Below are 23,025 nucleotides of genomic sequence, written 5' to 3'. Positions count from 1 at the left end.
AGGACCCTACAGGATTGCATCATGGTAGAGGAAGGGTACTTACCACCTCGAGACACTGGACGGACAAAAGCTTCTGCACCCATGGAACACGGTGCATCTATGGAAATACTATTAGTAGAGACAGCATGAAGAGCAGTGACGCTATTTCCAGTTTTTCTTCCTAGTTTTTACTACAATTATTAGTTTTACTTTAACTTTTTGCTACAATACTTCAATTATCTTTTTAAAGCCCAAGGGGGCAGGTACTTTTTTACTTGCTACAATACTTCAAGTATCTTTTTAAGCCCAAGGGGGCAGGTACTTTTCTACAAATATACAATTGAATATTCACACATAACTATCTTTTTAACCTGAATTCTTGTAAAGTTCACAAGCTGGACGGATCATCCCAAGAAGGATGAAATTCAAAATTCATAAAAGTGGACGGATAATAAATAAAGTCCACAAGCTGGACAAATCATCCTAGATGGGTGAAATTCAAAGTCCATAAAAGTGGACGGATAATAAATAAAGTCCACAAGCTGGACAAATCATCCTAGATGGGTGAAATTCAAAGTCCATAAAAGTGGACGGATAATAAATAAAGTCCACAAGTTGGACGGATCATCCTACAGGGGTGAAATTCAAAGTCCATAAAAGTGGACGGATAATAAATAAAGTCCACAAGCTGGACGGATCATCCTACAAGGGTGAAATTCAAAGTCCATAAAAGTGGATGGATAATAAATAAAGTCCACAAACTGGACGGATCATCCAAGGCGGGTGAAAACTTCTCAAGTCCATAAAATGGACGGTTAGTATACAAAGTCCACAAGATGGACAGATCATCCCAGATGGATGAAACTTAAGTCCATAAAATGGATAGATAACAAATTCCTTAAGTTTATATAAGTAGACGGATACAAGTCTGCAAACTAGACGGATCTTCCCTAGAAGGATGAAAATTAGTCCAAAAAATGGACGGACATAAACTAACAGTCCAAAAAAGTGAACAGATATGACTGGACGGGTCATTCCATGAAAATTTTAAAGTCCCAAAAAGTGGACGGGTACACACCGAAACTTGCAAAGTAGAAAGTTCATGCATAAAGGACGGTGTGTAAAGAATATAACATTTATCCAAAATAGACAGACAACCTAGAATGATCAAAACGACGGACCAATTCATAAACAGCCCCCAAAGGCATTAAGATGGACACATTATAGCACAATGTGGATGGACACAGTGAGGAATGGAATATTAAAAGGCCTCCCATAGTGGACGGATCAAATAAACTACTACATTCATAGCGACAATGAAACAAGTAAAGAAAATACCATTGACGAACAAAGTTATGTAAAACCCTCAAGGGGCAATTGTTCAATATACAAATAATGAATTGTTCTCAAATTAAAAAAAAATAATAATAAAAAAATATAAAATAAAAAAAACCAACAATAACAACAACACAACTACTATTCTTGTGGGTCTGCATCCTCATCATGACAGGTGTGGGGCCCAATAATTTATGGGCCAGGCCCATTTACCCGTGGGAAGTCCAAAGGCCCAAGCCGAGGAGGGCTATGGCCCAAACTCAAAAATATAAAGTATAAGATAGCCTTGGGATACAGCCGAGGACAGTTCAGTTCTCGGCAGACCCAAAGTCCCACTGGAAAGAGGGACGAAAACGGTATAGGACTAAGCTTGAAAGAAAATTTAAAATATCCAGGGAAAGCTGCCCTTACTGCCATTCAATACTCTGCACCTGACAGAGTCGTATTCTTTGGCTTTTACAACCACGCCTAATGACTTTCGGTATGGGCTGATGGGACAAGTATCAGTCTTGGAAAAGTTGACCCTACACGTGGACGAAGGACAGTGAACGCAGGCTGGTATAAAAGGAAAAGTAAGTAATCTAGAGAAGGGGCTGGGAAAAATGGCCAAAAACCAGAACCTCCCAGCCCACCTTCAGGAGAAAGACTCCAGGGGTGAAGACAACTTAACCATGTATGAACACCACGAAAAATCCACCGCCTGGTGACCAAGGCCTAGCCTTTCAAACCCACGCTCTACATGTGATATTGTTTGAGCCTTTTTACGTGCGAACCCAACACTGTTACGGTTCGTTACGAATCGTGTCCTTACAATTGGCGCCGTCTGTGGGAAAGGCTTGTGTGTTGGCATAGGCGGTAGGTCGAGAGAGTTCCTTTGTCATTTTTAGCAACTGGTTATGGAGTTTTAGTGTAAAATTCCGCTAGGGGCTATGCTTCTAAACTAGGGGCTAAGCTTGGTAGCGTTAATCGCACGGATAATTCTAGGGGCTTGGCCGAGGGGCTAACTCCCCTAAAGCCAAGGTCCCACGCAAAGAGAAGACTAGGTTTTGGACAGAACCAAGGCATTGCATGATCCTCGGACTCAAGCCTATGGGGAAACCAACTACTTGGATGAGAAAACTGAGTTTTGGACAGAACCAAGGCATTGCATGGTCCTCGGACTCAAGCCTATGGGGAAACCAACTATTTAGATGAGAAAACTGAGTTTTGGACAGAACCAAGGCATTGCATGGTCCTCGGACTCAAGCCTATGGGGAAACCAACTACTTGGATGAGAAAACTGGGTTTTGGACAAAACCAAGGCATTGCATGGTCCTCGGACTCAAGCCTATGGGGAAACCAACTACTTGGATGAGAAACTGAGTTTTGGACAAAACCAAGGCATTGCATGGTCCTCGGACTCAAGCCTATGGGGAAACCAACTACTTAGATGAGAAAACTGAGTTTTTGACAGAACCAAGGCATTGCATGGTCCTCGGGACTCAAGCCTATGGGGAAACCAACTACTTGGATGAGAAAACTGGGTTTTGGACAGAACCAAGGCATTGCATGGTCCTCGGACTCAAGCCTATGGGGAAACCAACTACTTGGATGAGAAAACTGAGTTTTTGACAGAACCAAGGCATTGCATGGTTCTCGGACTCAAGCCTATGGAGAAACCAACTACTTGGATGAGAAAACTAAGTTTTGGACAGAACCAAGGCATTGCATGGTCCTCGGACTCAAGCCTATGGGGAAACCAACTACTTGGATGAGAAAACTAGGTTTTGGACAGAACCAAGGCATTGCCTGGTCCTCGGACTCAAGCCTATGGGGAAACCAACTACTTGGATGAGAAAACTAGGTTTTGGACAGAACCAAGACATTGCATGGTCGTTGGACTCAAGCCTATGGGGAAACCAACTACTATGGGGAAACCAACTACTTGGATGAGAAAACTGGGTTTTGGACAGAACCAAGGCATTGCATGGTCCTCGGACTCAAGCCTATGGGGAAACCAACTACTTAGATGAGAAAACTGAGTTTTGGACAGAACCAAGGCATTGCATGGTCCTCGGACTCAAACCTCTGGGGAAACCAACTACTTGGATGAGAAAACTGGGTTTTGGACAAAACCAAGGCATTGCATGGTCCTCGGACTCAAGCCTATGGGGAAACCAACTACTTAGATGAGAAAATTGAGTTTTGGACAGAACCAAGACATTGCATGGTCCTCGGACTCAAGCCTATGGGGAAACCAACTACTTGGATGAGAAAACTAGGTTTTGGACAGAATCAAGGCATTGCATGGTCCTCGGACTCAAACCTATGGGGAAACCAACCACTTGGATAAAAAAAAAAAAAAAAAGTGTTTCGTAAGGTTAGCTACTTAATAAAAATTCTAAGTTACTCAATCCTCGGCTCAAGTACTGTAAAAGGTTAATGTCAATAAGAGTGATAAGAAGATGGTGAAACGCCCTACTATTCAGTAGCCTAGCGGGGTTGTTCGTTTTACGGGTGATATGTCTTCGGATGGTTACTTCCTACACCGTATTGGGCATTCAGTTATCATCTTGGCTAGTTTTGGGGTAAGTATCGTTTTCACAGGTCGGCATCGTTGTGCCAAACAACTCTATTAAAGTTATGGTGATATCTTTTTCTTAGCAAGTATTTTGACCCTAGGTGTCATTGATTCAAATACTATATTATTGTGCCGAACAGCACTCGTAAATTCATAATATGGCCTTTTTCTTTGATAAGGGATTATGGCCCCAAGTATTGTACTCTAAGGTCGGCGGTATTGTGTCAGGCCGACTCAGTAAGATCATCATAACGTCCTTTCTTTTCCTGCCTAATGGGGGTTTCAACCCTAAGTATCACTTGTTCGATTCAGTATTATTAAGCCGGACTGTTTTATAAATATAGAGCAAGATCTTTTTATTAACTGGGACTTTGGTCCTAGACGTCGATCACGGTTTAAAAATAAAAGGAATTCACAAGATTGTATGTCTATTCATTGCATTATCATTTCGGAAATATAGAGATAGAACATGTGATGTAAAGTGATAACAATTTTTATTAATATAAAGATGTATTACAACGTACAAAGAGGGGCTTGAACAAGCCTATACAAAAGGTGGATTGCCAAAACAATAAAAAAAAAAAAAACAGCAATACAAATAAATAAACAGTCAGATATCTTTTTAAACTCGTCTCTGAAGTCCTTCCGAACTCCGCCTCAGTAGCGCCCATATTGAGAGAAGGACCTTTTTCAGAAGAAGGTGGAGGAGATGAATGAAGAAGATGGAGGAGATGAATGAAAAGAAAGAGGAGAAGAAGAGGGAAGAGATGAAAAGAAAGAAAAAGGAGCAAAAGAGGGAGAAGGAAAAGTATCAGGATGGATCTGGTGGTGGAAAGAAGGAGAAAGAGAGGCAAAAGGAGGCACCAGTGAACGAAGAGGGGAAGAAGAAGGGGCACTTAGTCCCTGCCTCAGTCCTGACTCCTAACACACTGGTGCCATGTTAGATATGCTCATGAGAGAGCAGTTGGTACTGATAATGGGTGTCCTCGGCTCAGTCACGCCAAAAATTTGACGTGACGAGTCCCTGCTTCGGATTTTGGCTGAAAGGGAAGTGAGACAAATCTTGAGTCTTCGCCATCCTTGCCCTGACCGAGCCATTTCGAGCTTTATTAAAACATGGTGTTTTTGGGAGGGGTATGGTTCCTTCATTGCTTATTACTATGGTGAACGTATCACAATTTAAGGTATAACCAGAGGGTAAAAGTAAACTTTGGGAGGAGTCTAAGAGTTTCAAATTTTGGGGGGATTAAAGTGGTTCATGTATGGGAGAAACAACTCTCGCCTTTTCTTTTTATATGAGGGGTGAAGCGGAAGGTACTTAATATGTTCAGATCTCCAAGGAAATCTGCAAACAAGAATATGCCCGTTCCGCTTCCCCACACCATCAATAACCATTAAATCTGAAAGGTCTCGTAAAGGGAAACTATTAAAGACACGCTTTGGATAGCCAAACGGCATGAGCGCGTCGTAAATAAATTAAGAGGAACATCTCGTAGACCGGTACATTTCCTGGGCAGGTGGAGAACCGCCAACATCAATGAAAGGGTGAATTAAATGAGCCATAATAAAGGCTCGGTATTACCAAAACCCCCCTTTCCAACCAAGACGTCGGACAGCAGGGTTTTGAGGGGCTATTGTGGGGCCCAATAATTTATGGGTCAGGCCCATTTACCCGTGGGGAGTCCAAAGGCCCAAGCCGAGGAGGGTTATGGCCCAAACTCAAAAATATAAAGCATAAGATAGTCTTGAGATACAGTCGAGGACAGTTCAGTCCTCGGCAGACCCAAAGTCCCACCGGAAAGAGGGGCAAAAACGATATAGGACTAAGCTTGAAAGAAAATCTAAAATATCCAGGGAAAGCTGCCCTTACTGCCATTCAATACTCTGCACCTGACAGAGCCGTATTCTTCGGCTTTTACAACCACCCCCAACGACTTTGGGTATGGGCTGATGGGACAAGTATTAGTCTTGGAAAGGTTGACCCTACATGTGGACGAAGGACAGTGAACGCAAGCTGGTATAAAAGGAAAAGTAAGTAATCTAGAGAAGGGGCTGGGAAAAATGGCCAAAAACCAGAACCTCCCAGCCCACCTTCAGGAGAAAAACTCCAGGGGTGAAGACAACTTAACCATGTATGAACACCACGAAAAACCCACCGCCTGGTGACCAAGGCCTAGCCTTTCAAACCCATGCTCTACAAGTGATATTGTTTGGGCCCTTTTAAGTGCGAACCCAACACTGTTACGGTTCGTTATGAATCGTGTCCTTACAACAGGTATTCACATTTACAGGATTAGTTTGAACTTGAACATCCTGTGCTTGGGTCAACTCTCCGTTGCCTTTAGCTGTATCCTCAGCAAAAAGATATTCCATGTCCTCTGAGGCGACAGGCATGACGGAGGTCTGGACTGGATCCTCAACCTTAACGTTAGATACATCTAGGTCAAGGTAAGCCTTCTTGACCTGATGGAGGGCGTCGTCAAAACCCTGAAGGAAGGAGTCTCCCAGCTCTGACAGCAGGGCGTCGAAGTCACGGTACTCACGTATCGCCGTCTCCTTAACCTGACGGAGCTTATCCTTCAGGTCTTGAATCTCTTTTTCCTTTTTCTCCATGGCCTTCCTCGCCTCCTCCATCCTCTGTTCAAGCTCCTTCCTCACCTTCTCTGAGAGGTTAAACTTTTGCTCCATGGTGGACTTACATTTGTGGAGTTGACCCAGTTTGTCCTTCGTCTGCTCCGCCTTTGCCCGTACACGTTCCAGGGCCATCTCACGATTAAGACACCATTCCATTAGCCCCTTCATCATAATCATGGACTGAAATCAAGAGAGGCAGAATGGTTAGATGGGAAGATAAGTAAAATGGACGGACGAAAAGACTACGGAAATAATTACCTGAGCAATTGCAAAGAGACTCGTCTCCCCCATCGCCTCCATGGAATGATTGCCTAAGTCCTCATAGTCCTCAGATGTTATAATAGACGAAAGCTGCTCCAAGGTGCTTTTGGAGTGTTCGCGGAGGGGGACGGGCAGCTTCTCCTGGTTAGTGAACGGGGCCTCATCATTCCCTTTCTAGCCCCATGCTTCACTTGGATGACCGTCTTCACCCTCAGCCATTAGACCCACGACGGGCTCCAAAGGTACTTTGAACTTCTTAGTAGGACTGTCCCCCTTTGTTGGTTGTCTCCTCTTCATGGACGGGTTGCTCGTGCCCGTCCCCTTGGAAGCCACGTCATCAGTCTCCTTCTTATTTGCAGCCTACGACCTGATCAGTTCTCTCCTCTTGGCGTCGTCCATTTCTAAAAAGGTGAACGTGTGAAGTTAAACTACAGATAAAATTGAAGACCGTTCAGATAAAATAAGGACGATAGATTTACGTCTGTGAATTTTTTCCTCGTATCTGACGACTGCTAGAGTTGGCTCAAGATCGTCACAATACCAGTGGATTGTATTGAGTGAGACCAATTTTGCCCAAGTCCTTTCCTCCGATGTCATCTTGGAAAAAATCTTCTCAAGAAAAGTGAACTCCTCGAAACTAACTTGAGGACGCCGTCTGACTGCAAAGAAAGTGAACGGTTAAAATTGTTCAAGTACAATCAACTAAACGATTGTAAAAATTCACACACTAGGACAGGTGCATACGAGACGGATGCAATATGCCCCAAGTCATGTTAACGGGCATGTGTTCCGTCTCCCCTGGATAACACATCCACTCGTCACCTTCTAGGAAGAAGTAACGGCTTTTCCAATCCCTATTTGAATCTGGTGTTTCAAATATGACCTTCAACAATGAATTCCTGGAAGCGAAACTGTATATCTCCCTCGACTTGTCTATTTCATCTGCACAGTAGCAGTGAAGGAATTCCCTCACTGTCAGTCTCTTGACTTCGTCGGTCATAGCACCATACAGGACCTTCATTGCTATGAAGACCCTCCAGGCGTTTGGAGACACTTGGTTGACGGATAGGCCCAAACATTTGAGGAGTTCACGGTGAAGGGAGCTTAGCGGAAACCTAAGCCCAGCCTTCAACATTTGTTAATACACTCCAACACCTTGTACCCCCTCATGGTAACATTTCTCTGACTTATAGGGGAGATGGATAGAGATGTTATCAGGAATTTGAAAATTGTCCCTAAGAGTTTTAAAGTGATTCTTCTTGATGGTAGACATAAAATTGTTCACTGTCCACTCCGGTAGCATGATGAACTCCCTAAGTCTATCAACACCTATAACAAATTTTAATGTTGGTTCCTTGCCGTCATCAGAAACCTCCTTGTTCAACCATCTCCAAATCCTCATTTGTTGAGGACGAGGAAGAGGTAGACGAACTTCTCTCTTCACCCGAACTCTCTTGGTCTTTGTGGTCGGATAGGTATACTTCCTCATAATCCACCCCATCACGAACAAAGGACTGGTTACTCGACGCACTAGACATTGCCTACACGTGACGGCAAAACCTAAGACTTTGACGGATCTAAAAGTGATGACAGGTGTATGTCTAGGAAAATAAAGTATAAATGTATGTCTGTTGGTGAAAGGGACTTATGAAAAAAGAGAGCACTTACCAATTTTTAAAATGAACAGAGGAGTGTTGATGACGGATATAGCGACTGGACGGAGTGGTCTCTGACAAGGATGACGGTTGCGCTCTAACAGTGTGTTTCAGCTGAAAATGGACAAATGAGAAAGAAAGGTATCCATATTTATAGAGGGAGTGCACGGAAGACGAAGCGACGCTTCGATCCGAGTTAAAATCCAATCAAAAAGTGACACGTGTCTTGTGTCATAATGGCTTCCTGACAACCTATCAGGAGTTGATGTAGTTCACGACGTTCGTATTTTAACCGTCGACCCACTTACCTTTGAACCGTCATTCCCCAAAATTTTGAACTGTCACCCCCCAATTTCTTGAACCGTCACCCCCCGGGTCCATCTACTAAAGGATGACAGACCCATGGGGTGAAGGGGGCAACTGATAAGGGTAAAAATATGGTCTGACGGGCCTCCTTTAAATGGGCCTGACGGATCAATGTCTGTGGGCCAATAAAAGGCCAGCCCCAGATGGAAATTACTTGCGACACACATCTAATCACTATATAATCCCTAGGTAAATGGAATTCTAATATAAAGAGGATTCTGAAAGATATGCATATAAATGAAGATTTTCTCTACAAGGAAAGTGTCTTGTCCATCACATTTGGGGCAATTCAAGAGGATTCCTAGAAGGAAAAGACTTCTACACCAAGGAAGAGAGGCCAACCTTCTACTACTATAAAAGTCCCAATATCCTCACAAATCAAGGTACGCATAATTTACCCTTCTCTAACATTTTAGAGTTATGAGAATAGTTCTGACTTGACCTTCGGAGGGTATTTGGCCGGCACCATACCGGTACTTTCTGTTAGGTTTTCTCTCTTTTCTTTATAGGTGTCGTTATAAGCGTGCGAGAATTGTGTGGCTCACTGGTGATATTTACGGCATCATCACTTAGGAACCCTTCACCCTTGACATATAACTTTCACAATACCATCAAACCAGCTATTTTACGGTAACGCGTGTAAGTACGTAGATACAGGACAGGGACCCAAAATGATGAGGGCATTGAGGAGAGGCATTTGCCCACCAGGTGCTCTTTTTTTTGGGCCCTGAAATCTAATATCATTCTCCTTTTTGTGAGCTCTTTGCATGCAGCGGCCTTGTACCATTGTAGTTTTGTTGTTTAAATTATCTGTTTTTAATGCATATCACAGGCAGAAAACTCTCTCTGATACTTGCATGTACACGAGATATTTGTTACCATAATTTAATATGTTCTTTACTATAATATGTCTTAAGAATTAGTGCCACAAAAGGTCATACTCTTGGAGTACATGTCTATCATTCATTTTGTTTTTGTTCCTAGGCATTTAAATTGTCTATTTGTCGTGCTCATAACCTTGCTCACTTGTCTATTATTTTGTAAGTGGGTTGATTCCATCACCATCTCTCCTCTCCCTATCTAGGTTCTTGTCCTGGAGGATGGAGATGGATTGGGACCCTGTTCCCTTCTTTCTCAGTAATAAATTATTCTTAAATTTTTTTTATTTTTATTTTTTAAAAGAAGAGTAGCTAATGAAGATAATATCTTTTGGAATATTCCTGATTGTAGAAAGAGGTCTAATGATTTTATATTTAAAGCAGTTTGTTTATTTCTGTTTGATTGATTCTTCTAAAACAGAGAGAGAAAAAAAAAAATCTATTTAAATGACAGTTAGTGAGGTAGAATTGTTTGCTTTACAAATCCTGGCCATTGCTTTGGGGATTTTGTTCTCATTTTTATCTGTGCATGTCTTGTTGTCACATTCATTACATTTTTTCTAATGATCTCATGCCCTAGTCGATCCTATTTTGCAAGCAAGCACCCATGAAAATATTTTCTTGTTCCCTTGGAACTAAATTAGATTAGGAATTCTCTGTAAAAAAATAAAATAAAATAAAAAATTTATTTGAACTTGGATCCTTGAAGAATCAATTCTAGGCAATGAAAGATGATTTTTCTTTTAACTGTTTGTTTAAAGTCTTATAAAGTAAACCGAAACTTAAACCGATTGCTGTACCCTCTACAACCATAAGATGTTATAATCTTAAGTAAACCTGCGTCCTTCCCTGTCTCTTTCTCTCATATTAATCTTATCTTATGACAGATATCACATGAATGAAATCCAAGCACTACTAGGTTAGTGATCTCAAAGAAGATGACTGGACATCACATTTTCAATCGTTGGGTAAGTAATCCTTGACATATAACAAGTTGCTCTTGTCAAATTTTCACCATTTGATTGTGCTGTCTTATTGTGTGATTGAGGCTATTGGAGCAGAAGTCAAGATATTGGTGTCCATGTTGATATTGGTGAAAAAGTAAAGCGTCCTTTTAAATTCTAGACCATTTACTTGATTAAGGTGTATAAAAGAAGTGTTTGTAGTCATTTACTCCAGGATGTAGTAAATATGTTCCCAATGTTCAAGATAAATGGGCAGCTGCCGGAATTAATGTTGCTTGTGTGGTATCATTTGATGACTTCTTAAGACTATAAGATGTTTATTAGTGTTGGAGATATTTATTAGAAAGATACTTGCAATATGCTGCAAAATTTGTAAATGGTGTAACCTTAATAACTTTAGAAATTGGCTTTGTGCTTTACCCAAAAAGAGAAAGAAATTGGCTTTGTGAGAGAAAGTGTTCGAAATTGCAGAATGATATTTACTCTATGATGACAAAGGCAATGCTAGGGTAATTTTGGCTGAGATGGGAACCCCTGAGGCAAGTATGAATTGCTTCAATTCTTAGCTCTAATTTGTTTGGCTGAATCACCAAGTGAGCAAATGTATAAAAATTCTGCAGGAATTTTTGTTAATACGGATGGTTTATGACAGAGTTGAAATACAAAACAAAAGAAATAGGTAGGATATTTTTATGAAGGTACATCTTATCTTGGTAAAAATTTAATACCAAGTAGATGTTTTTCTCGTTTATTTCAACTTGTGATGGACTATGTGCATGTTAAAGTATGTTGTTTCTCTAGAGCCAGAAGAGTTAGTAATAATATCAGATGTATGTACTATGTGATAAAATCAGACATTAGTCTAAAAACTATAACCATATAAACAAGAATCAACTATATATCATTTGTTGTTTGAGTGAAGCTTGGAATTTAGCGTATAACAAGAACCAATTATGCAGGTGGATTCACTTATAACAGTTCCCTTCCTTATTTTATTGAGTCGTTGACTCTCTGGAAATAAATTTGTTCTTTTGTATTCTCTAGACTCCTCCGTGTCCATTTTACATGGAGTAGTCTTTTTGCAAAAAAAAGGAACTAATTATATATGGTTATCATTTCAATGCAAAAAACATATTGTAGTAGTTAAGAGTCAGAAATGTGCCATGCGGTTGAGGTGCCTCCTGTGTATAGGAGTTCTAAGGTCAGACGCAATAGGCCTTATTTATTTACAATTACATTACTCTGCTTGAGCTGTTTCTCAAAAAAAAAAACATTACTCTGCTTGAGCTGCTTTTTGGTGTATAATATTATTACCTGTTTTAGAGACTTCTTTAAGTAGATTGTCCCAAACTAATCAGAAAACAAACCATAGACAAATTATCAAAATATATATTTTAGACGAGAATTATTACCGTGTTTTTGTATATGTGACTGCATTTCATTATTCTACATAAATCTCTGATTTTCTTCACAAGAGAATGCAGAAACTGTGAAAGAATCTGCAAACCATCTAAAGAATTTTCTCTAGGGAAGTGATCGTGTGGGAACTTGAAGTTTCAGGTCAATTTTCTGTCACTTCTTTGCTTTTAAATGTTAATGTATGATCTGCAGCTAGAACATGTTGAAGTATTCAGGGCATAGATACTTTGGTTTATGTGTATTTTGTGTTTCCTATGATTTCCTTGTACCCACTCAAACTTGTGAGTTTACTGCCACAAATCTTCAAGAGGCTCCTTAGAGTACCGAAGTTCTAGTATTGGTGATGGGGTTCGTTCAAAAAGAAAGTTCTATAAAATAATCCTGTAATTATAAGACCTCTACACTGGGAAGGCAAAATGGGACGTTTTCAGATGTTATAATTGTCTACATTTGCAAAGATTTTGTTAGTAGAATATTTTAATTCTTTTTTTATAGTGAATATTCTACGGAGTTAGATCTCTCATAGAAGCCGTTTGGATTCAGCGTTCAACGCATTGCGTTTTCCTTTTTTTTTTGCACGTGTTTAAGTTGGGAGTGTGGCTACTATTCATGCACTGTTCATAAACAATAGCCACAAAAGTTGACTATTCTACTATGAACAATGCATCCGTGTATTGATTACAAACTTACAAATTCCATTTTTTAGTAATTTTTTCATTAAAAATGAGTCCCACGGTACTATTCACACATTTAAAAATTATTTTACTACAGTATTTTCAGTTTCAATTTTAAGTTTCAACAAAAATAAACTCAATCCAAATAAACCCTAGTAATTTTCTACTTTGTCATCAAATCTGTGCGAGTTTTCATTGTTATAGTGCTTATTGTTACTGTCAGATTTGGTGTTATTTATTGTGTTTGAATTAACTATTTGTACTATTTATTGGAATAAATCACAACCTAGTCATTCAATCTGCAGCTAAAGTAATCAATTTCAATATTTATAATCTATATCTATTTATATTAAATATAAAAGTAGGTCCTTCGTATGGGAGTACATGAGATCCTGTCTTATGGTGCTCTAAACTTGCATTTAGCTTAAAAAATAGGCTGTCATTTAAAAAGCCCAAGCCTAATTAATGAATTAGAACCGAACCAACCACTCCATTTGAGTTCTTTGCTCTCCTCCTAAAAAATGAAACGGCAAAGCCAGTTCATCTCTTTCTCTCCCTCTTAAGTCTTTAGTTCTAAGTTCTAATTTCTAACACACACTTTTGTGTCACTCCTTCTGTTGCTTGCTGACTCTCTCTCTCTGTTTCTTTCAATTCATTTTTTTTATTCCAAGTATTGAGTTTGTGGTCTGCAATGTTTAAGGGAACACAAGCTCGGGAAAATCAAATCTTCAACTTTATTGATTGGGGTACAACATAGTAAACCGAAGGAGGAACAGCCATCAGGCAATGAATATCAAAACCTTCTTCTGTATCTAGGAGGTACAAAATACTAGCTTTGTTTATTCAGTTTTTTGTTGTTGTTTGGTAATGGGTTTTTGCTAATTGGAGTGGTTTGTTTGTTTTGCTTTGATTTCTTTATTGGTTGAGATATTTACTGACTCACACCGTTTTTTATAATTTATAACTTGGTCCTTCATCATGCGGGTACAATGTTGAAAACATGTCACATTACATTTAAAAAATTTCAGCTGCTGGTACATCTACAAGCTCATTAGTTGCTCTATATAATACCCTTATAAATGGGCTCAAGTAGTTGGTTGCAATCCCACGGTGCTTTTGCTTAGCTGTGCTTATTTTGTCTTGGGTGTAATTTTTGGGTGGATTCATGTTGCCAAACATTCATCTCATTCCCATTTGGAACAAGCAAACCATGTGTTTGATAAAATGTCTCACTCACTTTTGCAAGTTCAAGTCAACTTCACACAAACACTAATGTTATAGCTAAGTTAATTATGCCATACATTTGACTTCCAAATTTCATTTTCTCATGTTCATTAATGGTTTAATTTTGCAGGCTTTGAGGATCAGTTAATGGCATGTTGTATCTATGGAGGGCTACAGTACAATTGCAATTCCAATGTCACATGCAGCCAAACTGATTTCAATGTCTGCTTTGAAGAATTAAAATACATAAGCTTGAATGGAGTTCACTATACAGAAGCTGCCAATGCAATTGTTGCGTCCAAAGGACTCTTTATTGGCAGTGACAAAGTGAGGTTTGCTGGGCTGTTTTTCTCTTTCCTTTCTCAATTCTTCTAATAGTATTCGAAGAAATCCTCGAACCAAATTTCCCCTACCTCTGTCTAAAAATTTCTACCTTTGCAAAGATTGTTAACATGGACATGCAATTTATATTGGAGTTACACACGCCAAATGTGTGACATCCAAATTAAGGAGATGTTTTATTAGTTAGTTAGTGCCAAAAATTTACAAATCTTTATTCTTATCTTAATTAGAACGTATTAATGCTGGATTTTTAATGGATTGCAGTGTTTGGGTCAGTAATGAGCTTGAGGGAGGACATCCATTTTATTATATTAACAGATCGTAGAGAACATATATATGGCCCATTGATCATGCTTTCCTAATATATGTTTTCCCATAGAAAGAGATTAAATTTTTATAAGCAAAACTAATTAAGGTTTGTGTTATTTCAATATTGCATAGCGTGGGGTAAGTTTGTCTGATTCCCATTATTAGTCCAAAATTTTATAGAGACTTTGTGGTTGAATGAGTTTCAAGGTTCTAATTTTAATAGGCTGGGTGTTGTTTTTATGTGTTTTAATTCAAGTTGTGACCAAAAGATATTTGAAAAAAAATTTCCCCTAATTTTAATGGTTTGGTTGCATGAAAAATGAGCAATGCATTTAAGCTTCGATGTAGCACAAGCGTCATACTCTGCAAACCATAAACCTTGGTGGATTCTGTTCCATCTTCCCTTTGGTGGAAGAATTGACTGGATCAGTAAAATACTAATGTTTTGGCACACCATATAAACTCCATATTTTTTTTACGTGAATATTGATATTGGAAAAAAAAAAAAAAAAAAAAAGGAGATTTGAGACCATGCATTCTAACAAGTCTAACTCACCCTCTTTTGGGTCTATATCTCTACATCAACAACACCAAGTGAGCTTCTTATATAATGTTTGATTAGCTAATGTCACTGGTATATTAAGCAATTCTAATTGAATATTTAACTGCAATTATTAGAATTAGGTAAAAGGTGTTACTTCATGTTATTACTTTAACATATGTTAAACATTCTATCTAACTTTCTTATATAACAGCTTACAACATTATCCACGCATTGCACAGACCCTTCGGCTAGTTAGATATAGTATTTAGAGTCAGAATGTATGATTCAGTTGAATTGCCTCCCGTGTAGGAGTTCTGAAAAGGTAAATTTTCCTATTATATGCAATTCCTATACTTATATATAAACAATATATATGTTCTATGACAATGGTGGCAGAAGAAAAACTTACAAACCTAGTCATATGCAACCACCTATGATTTACAATCTAGAGTCTTTTATGGGTTAAACACTAATATGCCTTCTTCATTTACAATTACGTTACTCTGTTTGGGCTGTTTTCTGGTGCATTATACCTGTTTCTTAGACTTCAGTTAGATTTTCCAAAACTAATCAGAAAATAGACCATAGGCATATGATTGATATATATATTTTTAACAATAATTATTTACCGTGTTTTGTATATGTGACTACATGTCATATTCTAGATAAATCTTTGATTTTGTTCACAAGCGAATGCAGAAACTGTGAATGTTAATGTATGATCTGCAGATTGAGCTTATTGAATTATTCAGGGCATTAGATACTTGGTTTATTTGTTTGTGTTTGCATATGATTTCCTTGCACTTGTTGTAAACTTTGCTGTATGAATCTTTATGGATATTCTGTTTTTAATATAACACTATTTTGTATTTCAAATTTCGTGTGAGTTACTGTTTTATGAATCTTTGATTTTATCTATTCCTATTTCAGGAAGATAGGTTACATTCAATAATGGCTTTTGAGTCTAATAATATGAAGTAGATCTAGGTTGTAATGAGAGGTTTTGTCATAGAATTTATAAAAGATGAATAATGGTTGCATTCAATTATGACCACAAGTTGAATTAAATTATATCATAAGTTGAATTGATTTTTTTGAATTTTTTTTGGAAGCTACTCTCAATTTGTGATGTTCCATATCTATAATTCGAACTGCACCCCCTCCTCCCCTACTATCTACCTTAAAAAAAATTGTTTGTATTTAAAGCTTTAAGTTCGAATGGAATTAAACATAATATCCACTTTTATTTGAACACCAGAATAATGCTGCAACACCAGAATAATGCTGCATAAAAACATCAACAGTTCTAAACTAACATTACATCTTTGATACATTTCCTTCCCATAAAGTTGTAGGAATTGCATTGATTATTAGGCATACACATAAACACACATTACAATAGTAGAACCAAGCATAGTACATGTAGATGACTCTTGACCAGAAGTAGAACCAAGCATAGAACCAAGAAACAGAAGTAGAACCAAGCATAGAACCAAGAAAATTACTGACTCCTACACTAGAAGAGAAAGAAAATCATCCCTTGATTCATTTCAACAAGTAATATTAAATTAGCATGAGATTATAACACATCAGGTGGAAATGCCAAATCCCATGATTAATCCAGGCATTATTAAAGAGATTTAATCTCTTTTAGTATTTTCATGCTCCTGCAGTTCACAAAAAAGGTTAGTTAGCTCACCATTTTATGCTTTGATAACATTAAAAAAAAAGAGTAACTATTTTGTGGACTGTTAAAAAAAAGAAAAGGCCACTGCGGATAGAATGGTATAGAAACAGTAACTATTACATGAATTATTATAGGATGGTCGTTGGTTTAAATAAGGTGACAATTTTTGTCTAGCGTTGATCATAAATGAAAAATGAAATTTTAATTGTGCAATTAGCTCGGATAATCTACTCAAAATTATTAGAAGGTAAACATAAAATCTTCATGCTTATATGTTTTTTTAAAGTATTTGGGAATTGAATGAAATTAAAGGAAATGACAAGGATACACTACTAAGGATAGTCTTATAATCAAAACTAAATACCTCTGACTTGAGATCTACTTGGCCTGCCTTTGCGGATCCCCAAACCAACAAAAGTATTTTTTATCAATTGTAGTTCCTTAATGACTTCCTCCATGCTCATTCTCTCTTTTGGAGATTCTAATGAACATAAGATTCCAATGTTAAGGATTGAGAGCAAGCACTTTTGCATGTCAGCATCAATTTGCATAGAATCCTCAATGTTATTAGCTTCTTCTACTTCAATTTCATTGTCATTGTCATTGTCATCCTTTTCTTCTATTGCCATCACAGTTGCAGTTGCTGCTCCCATTTCTATAGCTTCTCTTGGCAAAAACATTGGGTCGATAACTTGAACAAGTCTTTTTGGTAATGCCATCTTAACAAAGTTATGAAGATTGAGACCATCTTTAAACATATCATCGATAGGCCTCCTGCCTGTGAACATTTCCAATACAATGACTCCAAAGCTATATACATCTCCCTTAGTTGACGCCTCACTGCCCATACCATACTCTACAGCTCGTGAAATGTACTGAATATTAAGAAATTATTTATCCATAATAAAAATATGGATTTAAAGTCTATAAAATGCGGAGTCAAAAAGTGAAATGAATTTATATAATAAAAAATTTTGACATGTGCTATTTACTTACGAAATGGGAGGAGGGGGTTTATAACCTTTACCCGGAGGGGCCAAATTACATTTTTTCCCCTTCATGGTTCATTTTGATTAAGGAAATATATGCAAACAAAGATAATATGAAGCATAGCAAAGGATTAAAAATTGAAAAGTCCATCATAAGCCAATTTTGGCATATTTTACAATTTAAATCGTATTTTTGTTTAAAAAAATTTCACTTCCATAATAAATAATTTGATCAAAGTGCTTTCTTAAAAAATATATATATTAAATTAAACAATTTCTTGTGTATTCCCACGTGAACATGTGTTCTAACTTTTAGGAGACAAACAAATAGAGAGTATGCTAATATGCTTATGTTGATGGAATGAATATTAAAAAGCATATATGCACTGAACTTCAAGGAGTCATATTTTTGGATAAAGTGAAAAAAATAGAACAAATCTGTTGTGATAGTTGAGGATTTAAATTTGAATAGGAAAGGTAATACCTGGAGCAGTATAGCCGATAGATCCTTTAAACCCAATTGTGCTAGTACACTTCTGGGAAGAATCATTGGTAGTTGTAAGGAGCCTTGCTAAACCAAAATCGCTTACATGAGCCATCATCTCATTATCAAGAAGAATATTACTTGGCTTCAAATCACAATGAATGATTTGTTTCTCACAATGATTGTGAAGATAATTTAATGCAAAAGCCACATCAATTGCAATAATTAGTCTTTGAAGAAAGCTCAATTTTTTTGATTGATTTTCGCTATCTGTCAACGGATATAGCCACATATCTAAACTCCCATTTGTCATGTATTCAAATACTAGAGCTTTGAATTCATCACCATTATAATTTATACTGGAGCAACATGTTAAGATTTTGACAAGATTTCTGTGCCGAACATTTCTTAACACATTGCATTCCGCCATAAAACTCTTGACAGCGCCTTTTGTTTGAAGGTTAAGGACCTTTACAGCAACTAATCTTCTTTCTTGATCAAGAACTCCTTTATAAACTGATCCAAAACCACCAGTCCCAATCAAATTGTTGAGAGAAAACCCACCGGTGGCTTGATGAAGCATTTTGTATGAAATTGATGGAAGGAGATCCATCTTTGAGACTAAAACAGATGGTTTCTTTTTTGATTTTTTTCTCCAACAAATAACAAGAAAGGATGAAACCAGAAAAATACATGTAACCACACACGCAATTGTGAGTGTTAATCTAGAAGTAAGGGACTTTCTTGATTTTATAACTTTGTGGCAGGTTGGTAGTTGCAGTTGTGGAATACCTCCACAAAGCTTATTGTTTCCAATTATTGATATTGTATTTACATTTCTGAAAACACCTTCCGTTGGTAGCTCACCCTCAATATCATTGAACGAAATGTTCAAATTTTTTAAATATAAAAGTTTCTCTAGGCCCTTTGGGATCAACCCTGATAGATTGTTTCGTGAAACATCTAAATGTTGAAGACCTTTCAAGGAAGCCATGGATGAAGGCATGATCCCCTTAAAGGAATTGCCTTGCAGGTATAGGTACTCTAAGTTTATGCAAATTCCAATTGTCATAGGAATTTCACTAGACAGATTATTTTCTGAGACATCGAGAGAATTAACATTTTTCAAATTGCCTACTTCAATAGGTAATTCACCACTTAATGAGTTGTGCGATAAATTGAGAAATAGTGATAAGGAAGAAAGGTCAAAAACCTGTCGGGGTATGACTCCACTCAAGTAATTTTTTGCGAGATCCAACTTTTGCAAACTTTGACAGCTACCAATGCTTGCAGGTATGCTTCCTTCTAAATTGTTCTGATACAAAAGCAGTACAGCCAATCGAGTGAGATTGCCAATGGAGCTTGGGATTTTCCCAGACAATTTGTTTCTTGATAAAGAAATTCCTTGCATCTTCTGAAACTTACCAAAATTAGTTGGTATTGTGCCTGTGAAATGATTATTCTCCATGCCCAAGACAATTAAGTTGATTAGATTCTCCAACGCTGCAGGAATAGCTCCAGATATTTGATTGGCCCCGAAATATAGTCCAGTGATTTTTGTTGACAAGTTGCCTACAGAATTGGGCAAAATACCTTCAAATTTGTTTTCTGCAACTGCTAGCGTTTCCAATTTGCTACAATTGTTTAGAGATGTTATGAAGTCCATGTCCCTTCCTAGGTTATTCGTATCTAGATCTAGCACTCTTAGATCTAGTAGATTTCCCAGATTAGTTGGAACAGATCCCACAAAGTTGTTTTGTCCCAGTGTAAGTACTCGAAGCCGAGACATATTGCATAAAGAACTAGGGATTCGTCCTAATAATACATTCCCATTTACTGCAAAATCTTGGAGATTAGGGAGAGTATGGCCTATGTTGGTTGGAAGAGTTCCACTAAGTTGGTTGTCTGTAAATGTTAACCCTCTAATAGATGATATATTGTAGAGAGAGAAAGGGATCATACCAATCAGTTTATTGACTACAGCATAGAAAATTACTAAGCTTTTCAGATGGCCAATGCTGTCTGGAATTTTTCCCTCCAAATTATTATAGCCTACCGTAACATACTCAAGTGACGAAAGATTTCCCAAGGAAGGTGGGATTCCTCCTGTCAAATTGTTTATGGCAATCCCAAGGACATTAAGCTTGGTCAAAGAGCCAAGCTCCATGGGGATTGTCCCAATAAGTTTGTTCTTTCCTATGTTCATCCCCCTGAGTTCGGTGCAATTGGCCAAGGTGGCTGGAATTTCTCCTCCCAACGTGTTATTTGAAAGAACGAGATGTCGCAGTCGGAACAAATTACCAACTTCCTTTGGAATTTCACCATAAAAGCTGTTGTTTCGGAGGTTGATGGCCCTAAGAAAGGTAAGGTTTCCAATTGCAGGTGAAATAGTTCCATACAATTTATGGCCTTCTAATACCAAGACCGTAACTCTTTGATGGCGGCGACCGCATGTAACTCCATGCCAGTTACAGAACTGGATAGAATCATTCCATGAGCTCAAGATTTCTTGTGGGTCATCAGCAATGGATTCTTTAAATTTGAGCAAAGCCAAACGATCCGTCTCATTTGTTGGAGTGATAGAAGAAGTGGCAGGATGCAAGCATAGTAGGGTTATGGTAAAGAGTAGAATAAAATGAAGGTATGTAGGCCATAAGGCAGGATAATTTAGGTTGCGAAGCTTCATTTGTTTGGACAATCGGGGAACTGGTGAAAATTTAATGTGAGGGAGAGCTAGATACACAAGTTTGTATTATATATAGGCTCTTTTTAGTTATGGTGAGGTCATTAATTATACTCCTTACTAGAAGGCTCTAAGTCTATCCACAAGTCACAACGCTTTTAAAATGATCATATATATATATATATATATATATATATATATATATATATTATATTATAATATTGAGATAGTTTAATGTGTGCTCTTAGAGTTACAAAAACATTTTCCTGCCTTGTTTGACGGTTCGGCAAGGGAAAGTTTGGGTGCTCTACGCTTTTCTAGTTTCAGAGAATTCAAATGCTATTTGTCAAATTAGGTACGTGGTAATATACATACATAGTACTAGCAGGGCCACTCAACAACTTTGGGGCCTTAGACAAAAATTTAAAGTAGGATTTTTTTTTTATATATTTAAAATATATATTTCTTATTTTTTGAGAGATAAAATTACTAATTAAGTTTTTGTATTTAAGTTTCTCTAATATTTTTTTTATTTGATAATATAATGAGAAAATATTTATAGATAAATAAAACACAATTTATAATTAAAAATTATAATTTAACTAAAAATAAAATTTAAAGTATAAAATAATAGAACTTGGTTATTGTAATTTTTCTATAGCCACTTTAAAGTCTAAATCTACACAAATAAAAATTAATTTATTATATAATTTAAAAAATTAGTGTCAATATAATACAAATGAGGCTGTATAATACATATCAAATTATTAATTGATATAATAATTTATAAAGTGGGCAAAACGTGTTGTTTTTAGAACTATGTACAGTGCACTCTGTGTTGCTGTGCGCCTGTGCAGTGCAGATGTGAAATGTCCATCTTGTACTCCCATGGCCAAGTGTAAAAGCAATAAACATGCTCCTATCATAGCAGAAAAGGGCCCAATTAAGAAAGCGGCAAAATTTTGTATCAATATTTTATATTAAGATTTTGTTAATATGTGCTTTAAAGATACATAATAATTTTTATTTTTTAAAATTTTTTTTTTTAAATTAAAAAAATATTAATAATTTTTTTAATTTTTAAGAAAATATTTTTAAAAGTAGATAGTTTAATATATGCCGGGAAGGCACGTATTGACCAGATCCTTTGTGTTAATATTTTCCCAGCCTGTCCTATGACTACAAACCAGGGCCGGCTTGTGCAGTGAAATAAATAAACGTCTCCCATTCCCATCAATAGCTTGTGCAGTGAAATAATAGAGGGGAAAAAAAGGGTCCTGTCATAGTAAAAACGTGTCCCATCAATCAATTGTTCAGTGAAATAAATTTAAAAAATATAGTTTGTGGGTTTTTTTTTTTTTTTTTTTTTTTGAGAATCAATTTAAGCTAAATACATATTAGACCCATCATCTTCATTTTCAGAAAAATATAGAGGGGAAGAAGATTATCTGGTACACTTCCTCTTTTCAATTTTGAATTTGCTGTGAATGGAAGGGGATTAATAAAGAAAAATTTCAAGCTATACTAAGTTTATGAAAAAAGATAAAGAATCAAGGCGAAGATGAAAAAAAGAAAGGTAAGAATATAGATGGAGAGGTAGAGAGATAGAGAGATGATAGATTTTTCTTTTGTTTTTAAAATTTATAATCTCTATTTTAGCATATTTCAAGCCAATTAAGTTGTATTATTAATAAATTTGTCTAGTATTAATTTTGATTTTAGCATATTTCAAGAATGAGTTAATAAATTTGTTTCCTAAAATTTTGTTAACTGAAATTTGACAATTTTTGTTTTTTTCCTTTTTAATCTTCTGTATTTTAGGATATAATGGGATTTTTTTTAATGCATTTTATTGACCAATAAACATGCTTAATTTTTTTTAATTAAAATATACAAATAAATATATTATATATATAATTTTTTTTTACACATGAAGGCCTTCTTTTATTTGGGGCTTTAAATAATTGCATCAATTATATAAATCTAGAGCCGGCCCTTAGTACTAGCAGTATCTTCAATTGATTGATTTTTCTAGGA

The 23,025-nt window shown here is 37.0% G+C and overlaps 1 protein-coding gene across 1 annotated transcript; it reads right to left on the bottom strand.

Annotated features, from left to right (window-relative positions):
• Positions 1-15,474: 15,474 nt before the first annotated feature.
• On the bottom strand, positions 15,475-21,108 carry LOC115987772 (putative receptor-like protein kinase At3g47110). The gene is made up of 3 exons (XM_031111368.1): positions 18,306-21,108; positions 17,197-17,688; positions 15,475-16,812 (listed from the first exon to the last, which is right to left on the bottom strand). Exons 1-3 carry the CDS (start codon positions 20,989-20,991, stop codon positions 16,805-16,807), a joined length of 3,186 nt encoding a protein of 1,061 aa, XP_030967228.1. The 5' UTR covers positions 20,992-21,108; the 3' UTR covers positions 15,475-16,804.
• Between the last annotated feature and the right edge of the window lie 1,917 nt (positions 21,109-23,025).

The sequence above is a fragment of the Quercus lobata genome, chromosome 4 (genome assembly GCF_001633185.2).
Source record: "Quercus lobata isolate SW786 chromosome 4, ValleyOak3.0 Primary Assembly, whole genome shotgun sequence".
Taxonomy (NCBI): Eukaryota; Viridiplantae; Streptophyta; class Magnoliopsida; order Fagales; family Fagaceae; genus Quercus; species Quercus lobata.
Note: the sequence above shows the minus strand (reverse complement) of the source record. Positions and strands in the feature narration are given on the sequence as shown.